General features: G+C 43.3%; 1 protein-coding gene across 1 annotated transcript in view; it reads right to left on the minus strand.

The window, feature by feature from the left end:
- Nucleotides 1-19,916, minus strand: part of LOC142243895 (NFX1-type zinc finger-containing protein 1-like) — a 267,452-nt gene that overhangs the window by 13,328 nt on the left and 234,208 nt on the right. Inside the window, exon 12 of the mRNA XM_075316092.1 lies at nucleotides 8,136-8,231. Within this exon, the coding sequence (XP_075172207.1) occupies nucleotides 8,136-8,231 (96 nt within the window). The remainder of the gene's footprint in view (nucleotides 1-8,135; nucleotides 8,232-19,916) is intronic.

Consider the following 19,916-nt stretch of genomic DNA (forward strand, 5'->3'; position numbering starts at 1 on the left):
ACATGAGGCAAACTTGTTAATGATCTCAAGGCACCTGGGACCACTGTCACCAAGAAAACCATTGGTAACATTACTCCGTAATGGCATAAAACCCTGCAGTGGCTGCAAAGTCCCACTGCTCAAGAAGACAAATGTGCAGGCCTGTCTGAATTTTGCCAATGAACACCTGGATGACCTGAGAGTGATTGTGAGAAGGTACTGTGGTCAGATCAGTCAAAAATTGAGCTCTTTGGCATTAATTCAAATCACCATGTTTGGAGGAAAGAAATGCTACCTATGACCCAAAGAACACTATCCCCACTGTCAAGTATGGAGGTGGAAACATTATGTTTTGTGGGTGTTTCTTTGCTAAGGGCACAGGACTACTTCACCACATCAATGGAACAATGGATCAAGCCATGTACCCTAAAATCCTGAGTGTCAACCTCCTTCCTTCCGCCAGGACATTAAAATTGGGTCATGGCTGGGTCTTCCAGCACAACAATGACCCAAAACATACAGGCAAGGCAACAAAGGAGTGGCTCAAAAAGAAGCACATTAAGGTTATGGAGTGGCCTAGCGAGTCTCAAGACCTTAATCCCATCGAAAACTTATGGAGGGAGCTGAAGCTCCGTGTTGCCAAGCGACAGCCTCAAAATCTTAATGATTTAGAGATGATCTGCAAAGAGGAGTGGACCAAAATTCCTCCTGACATGTGCGCAAACTCATTATCAACTACAAAAAACATCTGATGATTGAGGGATCAAATACTTCTTTATCTCTGCAAAATGCAAATCATTTTTTATAATTTATACAATGTGATTTTCTGGATTTTATTTTTCATATTCTATCTCGCTCTGTAAAAATTAATCTACCCTTAAAATTATAGACTGTTCATGTCTTTGTCAGTGGGAAAACTTACAAAATCAGCAAGGGATCAAATCATTATTTCCTTCACTATATTTAAACATCGCTGTATGAACCGGTCATGAGCCAATATGTCTCAAAGTACAGATATTACATTTTCCTTCCACATTGCTTTAATTCCTGTGAAGCACCTAAAAAAAGGTTAATAAACTTGTAGTTTTGAGAACTTTGAGGGGTGCAGTTTTTTAGAATGGTGTCACTTTTGGGTAATTTATGTCACATAGGCCCCTCAAAGTTACTTCAAATTTGACGTAGTCTCGAAAAAAATAGGTTTTGTCAATTTTGCTGAAAAAAAAAAAAGAGACATTGCTGATAAAAAAAATATATACGCATGTCAGTGTGACATCAACTTTTCTAGCACCCTTTGACTTGCATTGAGCTGAGGAAAAACTCGTAGATGGACACTGCCTTACTGTTTAAAATTGTAATGAGTGCACCCCGAGTTTTTATCAGATTGCACTCTCCAATTTTATGTGTAGATGTGAGCAAACCCTAAAAGACAAAAATTAAAAGTTTGAAAATTGCAAAAGTTTCTAAACTTTCGCCATATTTTCAAAATTTGCATAAATGAAAGCAAAAAATATAATCCTAAATTTACCACTAACATGAATTACAATATGTCACAAAAACAGTCTCTGAATCGCTGGGATCCGTTGAAACGTTCCTGAGTCATTACCTCACAAAGTGACACTGGTCAAAATAAAAAAAAAATGTCTCAGTCTGGTGGGTGAAAACATGCTGGGTGGTGAAGGCATTAAAAGATAAAACTTATCCCACAAAAAATAAGTAGTAGACATCTGTTGTAGTTTGGAAGGATGAATGCTCTCAAAACACAGATTTCGCCATGGTTCCTTTATGTGTTTCAAATAGTCACAATAATTCCTCCTAAAGGCCACTTTACACACAGAGATAAATCTTCGGCAGATCTGTGGTTGCAGTGAAATCATGGACACATTGTTCCATTTGTACACAGCCACAAACCTGACACTGATTGTCCACAATTTCACTGCAACCACAGATCTACCACAGATCTACCACAGATCTACCACAGATCTACCACAGATCTACCACAGATCTACCACAGATCTACCACAGATCTGATCTCTGTGTGTAAAGTGGCCTTTACTCTTTCACATTTTTTGTTCAATGATTATTAAATTTCTTTTTTATTATTCAGTCAATATGGTCATGTTAGGGCTCATTTTTTAGCGGAACGAGCTGTACTTTTAAATGAACTCATGAGTTTTACCATACAGTGTTCTGGAAAATGGCGAAAAAATTCTAAATGCGTAAAAATTGCAAAAAAAGTGCGAGTGCTTTATTGATTTTGAGATATTTTATTTACTTTGTTCACTATATGATAAAAATGATGTGTCCGTGTGATGCCTGAGTTTGGTGCGAGTTTGTAGATACCAAACATGAATAGGTTTACTTTTATCTAAGGGGTTAAAAAAATCTGAAGTTTGTCCAATAAAAATGGCGTACATTTTGCGCCATTTTCAACGACCCATAGCGTTCTTTTTTTTCAGGATCTATGGCTCAATGATGACTTATTTTTTGCATCTCGAGCTGACGTTTTTAACGGTACTATTTTTGCACAGATGCTACGTTTTGATCGCCTGTTATTGCATTCTGCGCAAAATTTGTGGTGACCAAAAAACGTAATTTTGGCATTTGAATTTTTTTTGCCGCTTTGCAGTTTACTGATCAGATTAATTGATTTTATATTTTGATAGATTAGGCATTTCTGAACACGGCAAAACCAAATGTGTGTATATTTTTTACCTATTTTAATCCTGTAATTTTCAATGGTGCGAAAGGGGGCTGATTTTAACTTTTAGGTTTTTTCATTTTTTCTAAACTTTTTTTAAACTTTTCTTTTATTTTAATAATACCCCTAGGGGGCTATAAGGATCAGTGGTCTGATCGCTCATTCATTTCTCCCGATCAGAGCAGCACCACTGAGACTGGGAGAAATGATCATCTCTTGTAACAGCCAGTAGTTTTAGCGCGATCGTGATTATACTGGTGCTGTCACATATTGATAGCACCATTTAAGGGGTTAAAAGGCATGGGTGGAACAAGATTCCACTCGTGCCTGGCAGGCCCACATCTCAGCTGTACAAATCAGCTGAGATGTGCAATGATCGCCGCAGGCTGCTGCAAGCAAGGGGATTAACACTATGACCGCTAGGACGTAATATTACCGCCTGCGGTCATTAAGGGGTTAAAGGAAACCAACCAGCAAGATAAAGCCAGTGCTATACTGGAACTAGGACACTGAATCTAAGCATACCTTTTGTTCAGAGATTGGATGTTTTATTTCAGAAATATGTGCAAGAAAATTTCCAGCAATGCACTGCTATTTGATTGATAAATGCAACAGGAAGAGAATATGTGGGTCAGGTCTTGCTATATATTCCCACCCCTGTCTACTTGCGCCGGAATTAACATCTTTGATGGTGACAGGGGGAGGAAGGCCAGGCAGGCAAACGGGTAAGAATAGATAGCAAGACCCAACCCACATATACCTTCCTATTGCATCTGTCAATCAAATAGCAGTGCATTGCTAGAAGTTTACTTGCACAAATAAAACATCCAATCTCAGACCAAAGGGTATGCTTAGATTCAGCGTCCTAGAGAAAGTATAGCACTAGTTTTACTTTTTATATATATATATATATATATATATATATATATATATATATATATATATATATATATGAAAATCCTGCTGGTTCGTTCCCTTTAAGGTAGTTTTGACAACCTGTAGCTGGTTGATTCAAAATAATACCCTATCTCAAAGACAGAGCCTCTTTACTCTTTTATTTGAAAGGAATCTGTCAATAGGATCAACCCTCCTAAGCCATCTTAATGGGCATGTAGGCCATAGGAAGCTGAATAAATTGATATCTTTATATCTGCAATCCAATGTCTTATTCCAAAGAATATGTTGTTTTTTTAAATGTAAATCATCTACCCAGGATATGGGCAGGACATTGATCTTTAAGAGAATCTGCCTCCACAGCTTATTTTAACTAGAAGGCATTACCATTGTGATATATAACGGCTGCTGTCTGCTCTACTGATCTCATTGCACAACTGTGTGTAATTATAACTGACTAGTGATGGGCGAACCCAAACTGTAACGTTAGGGGTCCATACTGAACACATAGTGTTCGTGCACATTGTCCCGAACACGAGTTTTCCTGAGAAACTCATGTTACAGTTCGGGTTTAGTTTGGGTCCAGGGGCTGTAAAAAAAAGGACATTTATAAAAAAACATTATGATTATACTTACCGGTTCCGCGACGTGTCCTGCAGACCAGCTATCTCCCGGCCACTTCTGCTTCCGGGTCCAATCATTAACTTTCGGCGGAATTCACTGCACTGCTCGTCACTTGGCAGTCTTCGTCTGTTTTCGGCCATGTCTGCGGTGACGTCAGGGTTCACCCAAGTCCATGAGCCATGCAGTCGATTGAACTGTGATTGTCACTGTGCAAGTCTTGCATCGGTATCACACGGCACGGCGCACACTCTCCTGACAGGAGCGGGTCGGGGCCTCAGCCAACAGAAAAATGTTGCTTCCTGGCATCAGAATTGTTGGCTGAGGCCCCGCCCCTTCTGGTCACATGGGTATGACCTCACACAGGTCCTGCTAGTGAAAAATTACATTGATTGTATAATACTTATGCTAATTCTAACAGGGGGAGGGGATAACTATGAATACTTCCCCCAAGATATTATCTGATCCTCTGCTGCTGTCACTCAAGCTGATGATTTTATAAACTTTACTTTCTTGGATTTCAAAACCTATACATCCGAGCTCACAACTAAAGGTATGTAGAGAATCAGCCTCATAGTGTCAGTACAGCACTGGCTTTAGGTTATATTGGAAAATCCTGGTTATTGGTGTGCTTTAAGGCATTTTTATTTCTTTCTGCAAAGTCAATAGTTTACATACACTAAGATTACTATGCCTTTAATCAATGTGGGAAGTCCATATGATGATGTAATGTCTTTGTAAGCTTGATACGTTTATTGGCAATATCTGAATTAATTAGAGACACACCTGTAGATGTATTTTAATGCACACCTGAAACACACTGTTTCTTTGTGTAGCATCATGAGAAAGTCAAAAGAAATCAGCCGAGATGTTAGGAAGAGAATTGTGGACTTGCACAAGTCTGGGTCATCCTTGGGTGCAATTTCCAGATACCTGAAGGTGCCTCCTTCATCTGTACAAACAATTATACGCAAGTGCAAACAAGTTGGGAATGTCTATCCATCATACCGCTCAGGAAGTAGTTGGGTTTTGTGTACCAGAGATGAAAGTGGCTTGGTCAGACGTACATATCAACCAGAGAATGAAAGGAAAAGACGTTGTGAAGATGCTGGAAGAAGCTTTTAAGACTGTCATTATTCACAGTGAAATGAGTACTGTATCAATATGGGCTGAAAGACCACTCTGCCAGGAAGAAGCCATTACTCCAAATGAAACATAAAAAAGTGAGATTAATGTTTGCAAATGCACACAAGAACAAAGACCCTAATTTTTGGAGACATGTCCAGTGGTCTTACGAAACTAAAATTGAACTGTTTGGGCATAATGACTATTGTTATGTTTGGAGCAAAAAGGGAAAAGCTTTGAAACCTAAAAACACCACTTCAACTGTGAAACACAGGGTGGAAGCATCATGTTGTGGAGTTGGAGGGACTGGTGCACTACACAAAATAGATGACATCATGAGGAAAGAAGATTATGTGGCAATACTGAAGCAACATCTCAAGACATCAGCCAGGAACTAAAACTTAAAGTTTGGGCAGAAATGGGTCTTCCAAATGGACAACATACTGCCAAACTGCTTACAAAATGGCTTAAGGATAAAACAATCAATGTTTTGGAGTAGCCATCACAAAGCCCTGATCTCAATCCTATTGAAAATTTATGGGCAAAGCTGAAAGGGCAGGTGCAAGCAAGGTGACCTACAAACATGGCTCAGTTACACTAGTTTTGTCATGAGGAATAAGCCCAAATTCCTACAAACTATTTTGAGAAGCTTCTGGAAGGATATCCAAAACGTTTGACCCAAGTCATACAGTTTAACTGGTACCAAACACTAATGAAATGTATGTAAACTTTCCACTTTGCAGAAAGTAATAAAAATGCCTTAAAACATTCTCTCTCATTATTCTGGCATTTGGCAAATATAAATAAGTTTGGTAATCTTAATTGACCTAAAACAGGAAAGGTTTATTGTGATTTCATTTCAGATAGTGAGAAAAACATGCAGATGTGTCTTTTTGGATAGTGTATGTAAACTTCTAGTTTCAACTGCATATGTTTCACACTGGTAATGCCCCTTTTATTAAATATAAGCTCTGGAGGAAAGCTAGCTTATAAGAAAAACATGGATTTCTCTGTCATAAAGGTATCACAGATATCAAGGTATAATTGTATTCAACTTTCTTTGACCTACATGCCCATATAGATGGCTTAGGAAAGTTGATCCTACTGACAGATTCTCTTTCCATCATTGCTCCCTGTGCTGCCACAGGGAAACATTTCTTGGATGGAGAGCAACAAATGACCCTTGATTTCACCAGATTTTGCCTAGTGAGCGTCTTTCAGCTTTCATAATATTGAAGACTCAAAATCATCCATTAATCATTCCTAGATGGAATATGTACAACCGAGTTGGCTTCCTGGTGGGGAGGAGTCTTTTTTATTCTCCCTTCACATCCTTTGAAAATGCTGTGTTTTTCAGATTCACACCTTACATCACTGGCAGACAGAGACAGAAAAGGGCCCTGTGTTAGGCTGCTTTCACACATCCGGCTTAAGCTTTGCGGCTCAATCCGGCTGTGCAAGCTATGCAACGGATGCGGTGAAAACACCGCATCCTTTGCATAAGTTTTTCCCATGCGGCCCGTCCGGTTTTTGCCGCTTGCGGCATGCTACTGAGCATGCGCAGTGGCAAAAACCGCATGCGGCGGCCGGATGCGGTTTTTGCCGCATCGCGCAGCATCCGGCCGCCATAGGTATGCATTGAAAAATGCGCCGCATCGGCCGAATGCGGCGCGATGCGTTTTTTTTTTGCCGCACGAAAAAACGTGCCAGGCAACGTTCCATCCGGCCGCCGCATCGGCTAAATCTGCCGCATGCGGCAAAATTAAATTAAATTAAAATTAAAACTAATTAAAGTCTATGCAGAAAAAACGCAACCGGCAGCAAAAAAAAACAGTTGCGATTTTCCTGCAAAGTGCCGGATTGTGCCGCATTGCAGAAACCGGAGGTGTGAAAGCAGCCTTAGTAGAATCTATGGTCCCTTTGCAGTCTAAGAACTCAAATTCAAATTTGCACCTGCTTTTCATGTAGCAATGGGCCTCTAATCTCTTGGGCCCCTGTGCAGCAATGTGACCAATGATATGTCCGCCCAATACCCCACATATATGATTTCTCTTTCTTATTTGTATTTGTTTTTTTTTACTAAAGTAACCAATGAAGAGTGTCTTAATTGCATATATGATTGGGAAATGGAGTCAGGCTGTGGTATCTCAACGACTAGCCAGTAGAAAGCCTTCATTTTTATGCATAAGCTCTCCAAATTGGTATCTAATAGATTTCATGTGATTTTCCTTTCATGTCAGCGATAAGCTGGGGTTGCAGATCTAAAGAAACCACAATGGCTCACATTTGGTGGGAGTGTAGCAGACTCAAACCCTTTTGGAAAAAGGTCTTCTTTGTATACCACTGCGTATATGGACAGAGGGTACGTAACACGATTCAGTTAGCTCTGTTACATGGTAACATGGAAGGTAATGAGCGGCCCCAGAAATGAATGAGCAGCCAGGAAATAGTAATAGCCGCGCCAGAGTCTCGGTAAGTATATCTCGCTTGCTCTAATCCCCCTATCCCTTCTACCATTTTTAAATCGACGGATTCTGGTCCCCATAGACTTTCATATGGGGGATCTGTGTCCAGCCAGATGACCAGGATTAATTCAAGGTTGTAACTGGATTTTTTTTTTCATCCGGTCAGGTCCACTGGTCCCGGTTATCTGTGAGTCTGTCCATCACTAATTACCACATAAAGTGACACTGGTCAGAATTATAAAATATGGACTTTTCAGGGAAGTGAAAACAGGCTAGGAGGTGAAGGGGTAAGTATATTTCTAAAATAACAAAACAGCAAAAGGAAATGCTCTACCACTTCTATTACATTTTACCTTTATGTTTCGGTAACTTAGCACAGAACCATGGTTTTCCAGCTTATCATAAATGTGAGGCGTTAGCAACTGCGCAATTTCTGGCCTCATGCGATGCTGAAAAGGAGAGGGCATATTAGTGTCAGTGAAAGATTATACACTATTAAATTTATTATGCACAACCTGAAGCAAAATTACACAAAATAACATAATGTTAGTGAAATGGTTCTAATAGTCAATCTGCAAAATATTTTATTAAGCATCTTATATACTTTTTCTACTTGTTTGGATTTTACCCAATATCCAATATACAAATTGAAATTTAAGGGAGTTTAAGAAGACCTTTCACTAGTTTCAGCATGCTAAACTGGCCACATTATGGAATAGTCATATATAGTAGTAAAATCCAGCTCACCATTGCTGTCATCCACCTTTTGTTCAGAGCTCGGACATATTCTTTGCCATGGCCTGGTTAATGATAAGTGAAACAAGATGGTCCAGCTCAAATGAACAACTTCTTCTTTATGGCTTGAAAAATTCTTATACACGGGACAGTACTATGTAAATACTTGATGTCCTGTGTATAAGGCCAATTTGATACTGCGTTCCTCTCCCCGTTCAGTGGCCCCATCGGGGTTACCATCGAACCCCCCCGCAAAACAGGATTTGGATGTATGCACTGATGGGGCCATTGACTATAATAGTGCAGACAGAGTCACCATGTGCTCTGTTGTTCACCATTATCGGGAGTATACGCCTATTGGTGGCAGACACCCAGATAAAAGTCAGACAAGACTCTGACTGAAATCACTGATGAAACTCAGTTCAGTCACGTGGCAGTGGACAATGCACACTCAGAGCAAAGCCATCGAGTGCTGAAGTGCATGGTTCATAAAAATTACCTCTGTCGTATCACTTAAGACACCATTTAAAAAGTCTCTAGATGTGACATCAGCAGAACTGTATGCTGAGAGCTTTATGAAATTATTTTTATGGTCAAACAACTGTACAGAAGGTTGAAATAATCATACACAATGTCGAGCCCCAAATGTTGACTAAAGTGTTGATAAGAATGCTGCTAATTGACTGCGAATCAATAGAAATACAGTAACGACCAAAAGTTTGGACACACCTTCTCATCTCTAGAACAACTATTAAGAGGAGACTTTGTGCAGTAGGCCTTCATGGTAAAATAGCTGTTAGGAAACCACTGCTAAGGACAGGCAACAAGCAGAAGAGACTTATTTGGGCTAAAGAACACAAGGAATGGACATTAGACCAGTGGAAATCTGTGCTTTGGTCTGATGAGTCCAAATTTGAGATCTTTGGATCCAACCACCGTGTCTTTGTAGAAAAGGTGAACGGATGGACTCTACATGCCTGGTTCCCCACGTGAAGCATGGAGGAGGAGGTGTGATGGTGTGGGGGTGCTTTGCTGGTGACACTGTTGGAGATTTATTCAAAATTGAAGGCATACAGAACCAGCATGGCTACCACAGCATCTTGCAGGGGCATGCTATTCCATCCAGTTTGCGTTTAGTTGGACCATCATTATTTTTCAACAGGACAATGACCCCAGACACACCTCCATGCTGTGTAAGGGCTATTTGACTAAGAAGGAGAGTGATGGGATGCTACGCCGGATGACCTGGTCTCCACAGTCACCAGACCTGAACCCAATCGAGATGGTTTTGGGTGAGCTGGACTGCAGAGTGAAGGCAAAAGGGCCAACAAGTGCTAAGCATCTCTGGGAACTCCTTCAAAACTGTTGTAGGACCATTTCCGGTGACTACCTCTTAAAGCTCATCAAGAGAATGCCAAGAGTGTGCAAAGCAGTAATCAAAGCAAAAGGTGGCTACTTTGATGAACCTAGAATATAAGACATATTTTCAGTTGTTTCACACTTTTTTAAGTATTTCATTCCACGTTTTCATTCATAATTTTGATGTCTTCAACGTGAATCTACAATTTTTAGAGTCATGAAAATAAATAAAACTCTTTGAATGAGGTGTGTCCAAACTTTTGGTCTGTACTGTATGTAGAAACATTTTTTAATACAAATTATAATATTCTTTTTACAGTACCAGCAAAACCTGTGACATTTCAGAAATCTTATTTACACTATTGTTTTTTTTTCTGATTTAATTTGAAAACTTTTTTTCTTAAATCTGACATGTAAAGTCTTTTTTCAGCCATCTTACAGCGCTTTTTCAAGAGCTGTGCATGAACTCACCAGCGCCATGCTCATACCCGCCCATAATCTCGCGCCTGTGCATTTAGCTCACTGGCGCGAGCGAGGGCAGCTGTTTTCTGCTCTGCCCGTGATACGGCAGAGCGAACTGCCCCTGTGCGAGCTGACCTAACTACACAGGCGCGAGATTTAAAAATGCGACGAGAATGATGACGGAGGCTTCATCCCGTCAATCAAGGAAGGAGGACAGCGATCAGCGGCAGAAGGGGGAGACAGGAGGAGAAAATGAGCATGCCCAGCTGGCCAAGCAAGGTAATTAGCATACCTAACGGCCAAGTTTTATAAAGTTATTTTTGGGGTCTGGAAGGGGAGTCAGGGCCAAGGTGCACCTTCATAGAATGCAGCCCAGGAGCTGCAGAAGGTGATTATTTTAGTTTAACAGGGAAAAATCTGATGACCGATTCCCTTTAAAGAGAAATAACCATCAGGATTTTCATATATAAAGTAAATCCAGTACTATACTGGCTCTAGGATGCTGAATGTAAGTATACCTTTTGTTCTGAGATTGGAGGTCTTATTTCAGAAATATGTGCAAGTGAAGTTATAGAAATGCACTGCTATTTGATTGATAGCAGCTCCAGAATATCTAAAAGGTGGGTCAGGTTTTGATATCCATTCCTGGCTCTGTATGTCTGACTGACCTTGGTAGATGCTAAACTGTATGGGCTCCTTCCAGGTATGAGTTATTTCTGTCACGTGATAGGGGCGTGTTCGAAATGCAGCCCATACAGTCTAAGGCCAACTTCACACATCCATGTCTCCGGTACGTTTGACGTCCATTTTCACAAGTACCGGAGACACGGGCACACGTAGACCCATTAAAATCAATGGGTTGCTCCACGTTCGAGTTTTCCCATTGACCGTGTGGAGCATACGTGTGTCCGTGTGCGCCACACATAGATATGTTAATTTTTCTCCGGCAGCACGGGTGTCACACGGACCGCACGGATGTGCCTCATGTAACATCAGTGTGACACGTACCGGAGAAAACCACATTTCTGTGAAATAAAAGGAATTTCTACACTCACCTTCTCCAGCACTGCTGTCTCTGCCGCTGCTATTACTTGTTTCCGACTCCCACTTATTATGCTCATTGCATATTCACTGCACTGAGGACCGAAAGAAGCAGCAGCGGGGAGTCAGCAGGGCCGGAGACCGCAGAGCAGAATACATCAGAACCACGGACAGCAGTGCCAGGGACAGGTGAGCATAAAGTTCCTGTTCTCCATGTAGTATCACGGATGGCACATGGAAAACATTCGTGGACAATAAACAGTAATTCCTTAACAGATCCGTTGTCCAAAGACTCCACATTAAAAATGGATCTGGATGACATCTGTTATTTAACAACAGACAAAAAAGTTGTGTTTGTACAAGTTTTTTGAAACCAGATCTCTAACGGATCCATGATAAAGGATGACTATGGGACCTGCGAACCCAGCCTAATACACAAATGCAAAAAAAATGCAGTGAAAATGTTCAAAAACAGGCGTTTTATATGCAACGGTTTTACTGCCAAGAGAGCAGATTTTAGCTGCAGAATGAAATTAAGTAAAAACAATGTGTGTGACATGACTTACGTGAATGCTTAGTGACTACTTTTGGTGGACGCATGATAATGGTGTGGGGCTCTTTCAGGGTTGTGTTAGATATTGTATTCTCAAGGAGTAATATTAATACTATAGCATACAAAAATAAAACATATATGATTACATGTGGCAACAGTTTAAAAAAATACTGTGCAGACGATATCTAGGGTGGAGAACTCCGTTCAAATCACAAAACCCTGATCTTTACTCCGTTAAACACCTTTGAGATGGATAGGGACTGATCTCATTAATCATCAGTACCTGATTTTACAAAAGCTGTTTAATTACTTCCACTCCCACTCCCCCAAAATCTTGTGAAAGCTGTCCTAGAAGCAGGGCCAGATTAAGGTTGGTGGGGGCCCCTGGGCAGAAAATCTGGTGGGGGCCCCATAACGTTAACATTTTTAGCCATAACAGTAGAGCGCGATAGCTGTAGCATTTAGATATAAATCCAATGAACATTTATCTTATCCTGTTCTGCCACATTCAGATTTACAGTACTACAATACAGACACAGTCCAGGATAACTCACAGCAGTCACATATACACACAAAGTAGAGTTAAGGCTGCTTTACACGTTTCAATTACATATGCGATATCGTATGCGATCACACACGCCCCCATCGTATGTGCGGCACGGGCAATTTGTTGCCCGTGTCGCACAAACGATTAATTGCTGTCACACGTACTTACCTTCCAAACGACCTCGCTGTGGGCAGAGAACATCCACTTACTGAAGTGCGAGGGACGTTCGGCGTCACAGCGACGTCACACAGCGGCCATCCAATAGAAGCGGAGGGGCGAAGATGAGCGGGACGTCAACATCCCGCCCACCTCCTTCCTTCCGCATTGCTGGCAGGACGCAGGTAAGCTGCAGTTCATCGTTCCCGGGGTGTCACACGGAGCGATGTGTGCTGCCTCGGGAACATTGAACAACTGGACGTTCAATTTTTAGAAAATGAACTACGTGCGTGCGATCAACGTTTTAACGCACAATCAGGGTCGCACGTCGCTGTCACACACTACAATATCACTAACGATACCGGATGTGCGTCACTTACGACGTGACCCCGCCAACATATCGTTAAATATATTGTAGCGTGTAAAGCCCGCTTTACTCACATATTTTTTATTGATCCCAATGTTAAGGCAGCCAGGGCCGGCTCCAGGTTTTTGTGGCCTCCGGGTGAAAGAGTCTCAGTGGACCCCATCCACACACAGACACACACATACACATACAGGCATACGTACATATACATATTTGAAGACAAATTCAGAAAAATACATATAAACAGACAAATATATGCACAGTCATATACACTGACATACATGCAGACACACACGCATTAGGGCTCGTGTGCATGTTGCGTAATTCCATGCATTTACGCTGCGTATAGCACTGCAGTGTAAATGCATGCGCCCTGCGTCCCCTGAACAATCTATGTAGATTCTGCATGATACGTGCGCACGTTGCTTTTATGAACGCAGCAATTTGGGTGCTAAAATGTTGACCCAAATCCGTGCGTAAAATGAGCATGTCAATTATTTGTGCCTTCTGGATGCAGCTCCTGCTCTGTCTATGGTGGGGGCAGCATCCAGAGCGCATGTAATCGGCTTTTTTTGTACAGAAAAACTGCATCCATTACACAGTGTTTCTGCAGCGATTTGACGCGCACATGTGCTGTCAAATCGCTGCAGAATATTCAGCAGTTACGTGCGCATGAGCCCTTACAGGTATTAATATGGGGAAGTCGCCAGCAGCCTCACTCACCTCTCCCGCTTGTTTCCGTCCAGCTCCTTCAGGACATGTGGCTGTGTTTTACGATGGCTGTCACTAACAGACATGACTGCACACTGACAGCACTGCTGTATATACATATACATCACAGGAGGGGCTGGGGGCTACAATATATATATTACAGGAGGGGCAGGGGGCATAGACGTTACTGGAGTGGTAAACAGCTCTGGTGGTGTACTCATTACTGGCATGGGTGACATAGAGCTCTGGGGGACCCATATAGTTCTGGGGGGGCCGCACAGACTGCTCTAATTCATATATACACACACACAGTACGGCCTCTTACACACACAGCTCTGACACACACACACACAAATACAATGCACCCCCCATTACGCCATACACACACACACACACACATACAATGCACCCCCTATCACCCCCTACAAACACACACACACACACACACACACACACACAATGCACCCCACCATCACCCCTACACACACACACACACACCCACACCCATCACCCCCTACACACACACACACTACAATGCACCCCCCATTACTTCATACACATACACACACACACACACACTACAATGCACCCCCTACACACACACACCCCACACCACCCCCTACACACACCCCACACCACCCCTGCACACACACACACACCCCACACCACCCCCTACACACACACACACACACATCCCACACCACCCCCTACACACACATCACACACCACCCCCTACACACACACACATCCCACATCACCCCCTACACACACACACACACACACCCCACACCACCCCCTACACCACCCATTACACACACACACACCCACTCCACCCCCTACACACACACACACACACACACCCCACTCCACCCCCTACAAACACACACACACCCCACACCACCCCCTACACACACACACACCCCACCCCTACACACACAAACCCCACCCCCTACACACACACACCCCACACCACCCCCTACACACACACCCCACACCACCCCCTACACACACACACCCCACCCCCTACACACACACACACCACCCCCTACACACCCCACACCACCCCCTACACACACCCCACACCACCCCCTACACACACACCCCCCACACCACCCCCTACACACACACACAAATACAATGCACCCCCCATCACCCCTTACACACACACACAATGCACCCCCCATCCCCCTCTACACACACACACCCCCGTCCCCCTCTACAGACACACACAATGCACCCCCCAAAACCCCCTACACACACACACACACAAAATGCACCCCCCATTACCCCTCCCCACACACACACACAATACAATGCACCCCCCATTACCCCTCCCCCCACACACACAATACAATGCACCCCCCATTACCCCTCCCCCCAAACACACACAATACAATGCAACCCCCATTACCCCTCCCCCCACACACAATACAATGCACCCCCATTACCCCTCCCCCCCACACAATACAGTGCACCCCCCATTACTCCTTCCCCCACACACAATACAATGCACCCTCCATTACCCCTCCCCCCACACACAATACAGTGCACCCTCTATTACCCCTCCCCCCACACACAATACCTAGCAATCGCTAGCGATGTCGCAGCGTGTAAAGCACCCTTTAGAGTCTATTTCAGCAGGTTTTCGCTATTTAGGCCGGTGTCACACTTGCAACTTTCGTGTATCTTGCACGAGTCTCGCGTTGCATTGCCCGTCACGGACTCACACTCTCCTCACATGAACGAGTCGGTTACATGCATCTCTATGCAACCGACCTGCTCCTGTGAGGAGAGTGTGAGTCCGTGCCGGGTGATGCAACGCGAGACTCATGCGAGATACATGCCAGGCACTCGCAAGCGTGGCACCAGCCTTATTCTTAAGGCTGTGTCCGCACTTTGCGTTTCCACCTGCGTTTCAGCTGCTTTTTAGGTCCGTTTTTGAACTGCAGCGTTTTCATGCCAAAAGGCATGCGTTTTTCTTTTCCATAATAGTCTATGGAAAATGTAGATTTCCTGTCTGCACTTTGCGTTTTAAAATGCTGAGTTTAATTTGCATAATTTGTGGCAAAAAACAGGCGTTCAAAGAAGCAGCACGTCAATTGTTATTGCCATTTCTGCAGCGTTTTGCTAACATTGAAGTCAATGAGAAGTATCAAAAAGCAACAAATATCAAAATTCCAGCGTGTTACCTGCTTTTTAGGTGCAGAAACACTGCATTTTTTACTTCAAAAACGCATTATTTTCAGACATTAAAATAATGGAATGATATGTCCCTTCACACACACACACACACACACACACACACACACACACAATGTCAGATAATTAAATAATGAAAATTATGATTTTATTGCTATTTTAGCAATATTATAAAACCACTATAATTTCATGAAATGTAACTATTTTCATTATTAATTCAACAATTATATATGTTTTGCTTTTTTTTCTCTTTTTTCATTCTGTTTGACTATTTAATCTTTATTTAGCAGTGTCTTGATGTTCAAAACGCATCTGTCAAAACGCAAGGGAAAAAGCATGTAAAAAGCGCTAAACACGCATCTAAAACATGGTAAATACGCATGCGTGTTTAGCACTAATTTTAGGAAAAAGGCAAGCGCGGACATAGCCTTAGACAGCACAGTATAGTGCATGACAGCCTGATTACAGGGTGTGTCACTTATTAGGCTTGTATTGTAGTTTGAGGGCTCGGTTCCACTTGCAATTAACATAGCTGAGTGCAATCTGATAAAACATTGGATTGCACTTCCACCAGTGCAAAACTATGGGGCAGTGTTCATCTGCGATTAATTTCTCATGCCATGTCAGCATGAGAAATGAATCGCAGCATGCTACATTTGGCAGCGAGTCTCGGCTCACACACCCCCTTACAAGTCTATGGGAGTGTGTAAAACATCGCACTGCACGTGCATGTAATCGGACTGCAGTGTGATGTACTCAGAGACAAGCAGCAGAGGAGATGGAGAAAGTGCTCCCTTTCTCTTCTCCGCAGATGTGATATGATCGCAAGACCCTCGGCTCACACTCGCAGCAGGGGGTCATTAGCATATCACTTCCGATGCTCTTGCATCAGAAGCTATGTGCAAGTGGAACCGAGGCCGGCGAGAAAAAGGCCCTGTCACACACAGAGATAAATCTGCGGCAGATCTGTGGTTGCAGTGAAATTGTGGACAATCAGTGCCAGGTTTGTGGCTGTGTACAAATGGAACAATATGTCCATGATTTCACTGCAACCACAGATCTGCCAAAGATTTATCTCTGTGTGTGACGGGGCCTTAAAGCCCCCCGTCACATTTAACGACTTACCAGCGATCCCGAAAATGATGCGACCGGATAAGGATCGCTGGTAAGTCGCTGGTGAGATGTCACATAGTCAGACCTTACCAACGATGCAGTAACGATGAGCGACCTTATAGGAGGTCATTGTTATGTGTCAAACATAGCAATGTGTCCTGCCCAGCAGGGCATCACCTTTGAAGAAAAAGGTCCAGACCCTTCGGCAACAACTAGCGATCTCACAGCAGGGGCCTGATCGCTGGTAGGTGTCACACATAACGAGATCACTGGCAAGATCGTTACTGCGTTACAGAAACGGTGACACAGCAACGATCTCGTTAGCGATCTCGTTGTGTGTGACAGGACCTTAACACTACAGACTACATCTCTTATCTTTTATACAGTCAAATCAGGCTAATCTGTGTAACCACTGATTACCAGCTTAAGCCTTATTAGACAGTGCAAAAAAAATTGCACATAAAATCGCAATATTGTTCTAAAGACAGCTATATTCACAATGTGTAATAGCTGATAGTGATCGTAATATCGTTTGATTGTTGCAAAACCAAAATCTTTCAACTTGCTTAAAAATTATCGCTTGTCGGCATAAAATTTCACCGTGTAATAAGTCGCTAAGAGCATGCTTTTGTGAACGACTACAGCAGCACTTGAGAAAACATTTGCTTTTGTAATAATGAGCTTGCACGCACTATAACATCGCGATAACAAGTTGCTTGTCAATTGCTATTGTTAAAAAATCATACTAAGGCTCCCTTCACACGTCCTTGAAAAATATTCATGTTTTGCACAGCCGTGTTGAAAGTTCGTATGGCCCATCTATGTACTGTGATTTTGGCACACTAGTGTTCACCATGTTCTTTCCGTGATAGCACACGGAGAGCAGGAACTTCATACTCACCTGTCCCCGGCGCTGCCGTCCGCGGTGCTGATGTCCACTGTGCTGATGTCTCTAGCGCTGCTGCTTCTGGGTCCGTGGTGCAGTGAATATTCATGAACATAATGAGCGGGCCTGAAAGCTAGTGACAGCAGCGCTGAAGACAGCAGGGCTGAAGACAAGTGAGTAGAAAATAATTTTATTTCACAGACACATGTTTTCTCCTGTAAATGTCACACAGATCACATCACTGTGTGGTCTGTGTGACACCAGTGCTGCCAGAGAAAAACAGACTTGTGTCCGTGTGTTCAGCACGGAGACAAGTCTGTTTTTCTCCGGCTCCACACGGACACACGTTCTTTGTGAAAACAGTGATGTGTGCGCAGATCCATTGATTTTAATAGGTCTACGTGTGTCCATGTCTCCATTACGTATGAAAACGGATGTCATATGTATCGGAGTCACTGACGTGTGAAGGGGGCCTAAGGCCTCCTTCACACATCTGTGTCTCCAGTACAGGTGACGTCCATTTTCACACGAGATACAGACACACATAGACCCATTAAAATCAATGAGCTTGCGCACATGTTTATGTTTTGACATGGACCATGTGTTCAGCACATGCATGTCTACGTGCTCCACATGGTAACATATTGTTATGTCACCGCTGGAGTCTGCTCCAGCGACTTCTGCTCCGATCGCCAGGCGATGCCGTGTTCCTGCCGTGGATGGTGCTGGTGATGGGAGAGGAGTCGATGCCAGCGGCACCGGTGGGCGCAGGCTCCGATCATCCATTGGGCTGGGTTATCTTGGGATCTGCAGTACCGCTGGCTGACTGTGGGTGGCGTGTGTCTTCCAGCTGAAGTTGCCAGCGTTCAGCTACAGCCAATGGGAAGACACCACACCCTTCTTATTACCCCTCCTGTCACATGACCACTGCCAGAGATAGTTCTGATTTCCTGGCTCCTGGTCCGCCCTATTCTGTTTTGTGATTCCTGTATGCTGACTTCTGCGTGTTTTCTGACTACCCTTCTGCCTGCTGTTTTTGTACCTCGCTGCCCGATCCGGATTTGACCTCTGCTACGTTTTCTGATTACGTCCTTGTCTGCCGATTCTATCCCTGTTCTGCTATTCCTGGTTTGACCCTGCCTGACGACTACTCTCATCGGACTGCTGCCTTCCACAGGTAGTGATCTCCAGGGCCCTGTGTAATTCCAAATTCCTGTATAGGGGTTAAAGGGTTTCAGGGTTCTGGGGGTCCTGCTTGGTGAGTGGCTTCCCTCTAGTCTGTCCATTACACCCCCCCTGAGTCTGTTGATCCAGGCAGGCGTTACACATATCTGTTTTCTGCTGACAGCATGGATGTCACACGGACTGCACACTGATGTGTGTATTTTTATACTTAAATGTCTCTGGTGCTGCAGTTGCTTCTGGGATCCGCTCATTATGGTCATGAATATTCACTACACTGACTGCGGACCCGGAAGCAAGTGTGACAACGCATCGAAGACAAGAGCACCAAAGACAGGTAAGTATACAAGTTTGTGCTGTCCGTGTGCTATACAGATGTCAAATGGATAGCACACAAACAGCACACAGAGCATACACACATGGACGAACGCCAGGGACAGTGCAAAACGTTTGTGTTTGCACAGAGTGTGAAGAGGACCTATTAACACCTTTACTGACAATTCACAGTGGACACTGGAAGCTGCCAATCAGGTGTGAGGGCGGAGATATACACAGCCCAGAAATCTTAGCTCTGCTACATCAGACAAACAAGGATTCTATCAAAACTGCACCAAGCAGTTCAGTAAGTGATACATCGCTGAAATCAAGCTTTCTTGACTTATATTATGCTGCTCTAAGATTATATAGCAAAAACCTTTAAGTGTCCACATAGTTAAAGTGAACTCTCAGAAGGATCAACCCTCCCAAGCCATATATGGGCATACAGGTCATAGAAAGTTGAATAAAATGATACCTTAGTATTTGCAATCTCAAGTACATGTCA

This window comes from Anomaloglossus baeobatrachus, chromosome 6 (assembly GCF_048569485.1).
Source record: "Anomaloglossus baeobatrachus isolate aAnoBae1 chromosome 6, aAnoBae1.hap1, whole genome shotgun sequence".
NCBI lineage: Eukaryota > Metazoa > Chordata > Amphibia > Anura > Aromobatidae > Anomaloglossus > Anomaloglossus baeobatrachus.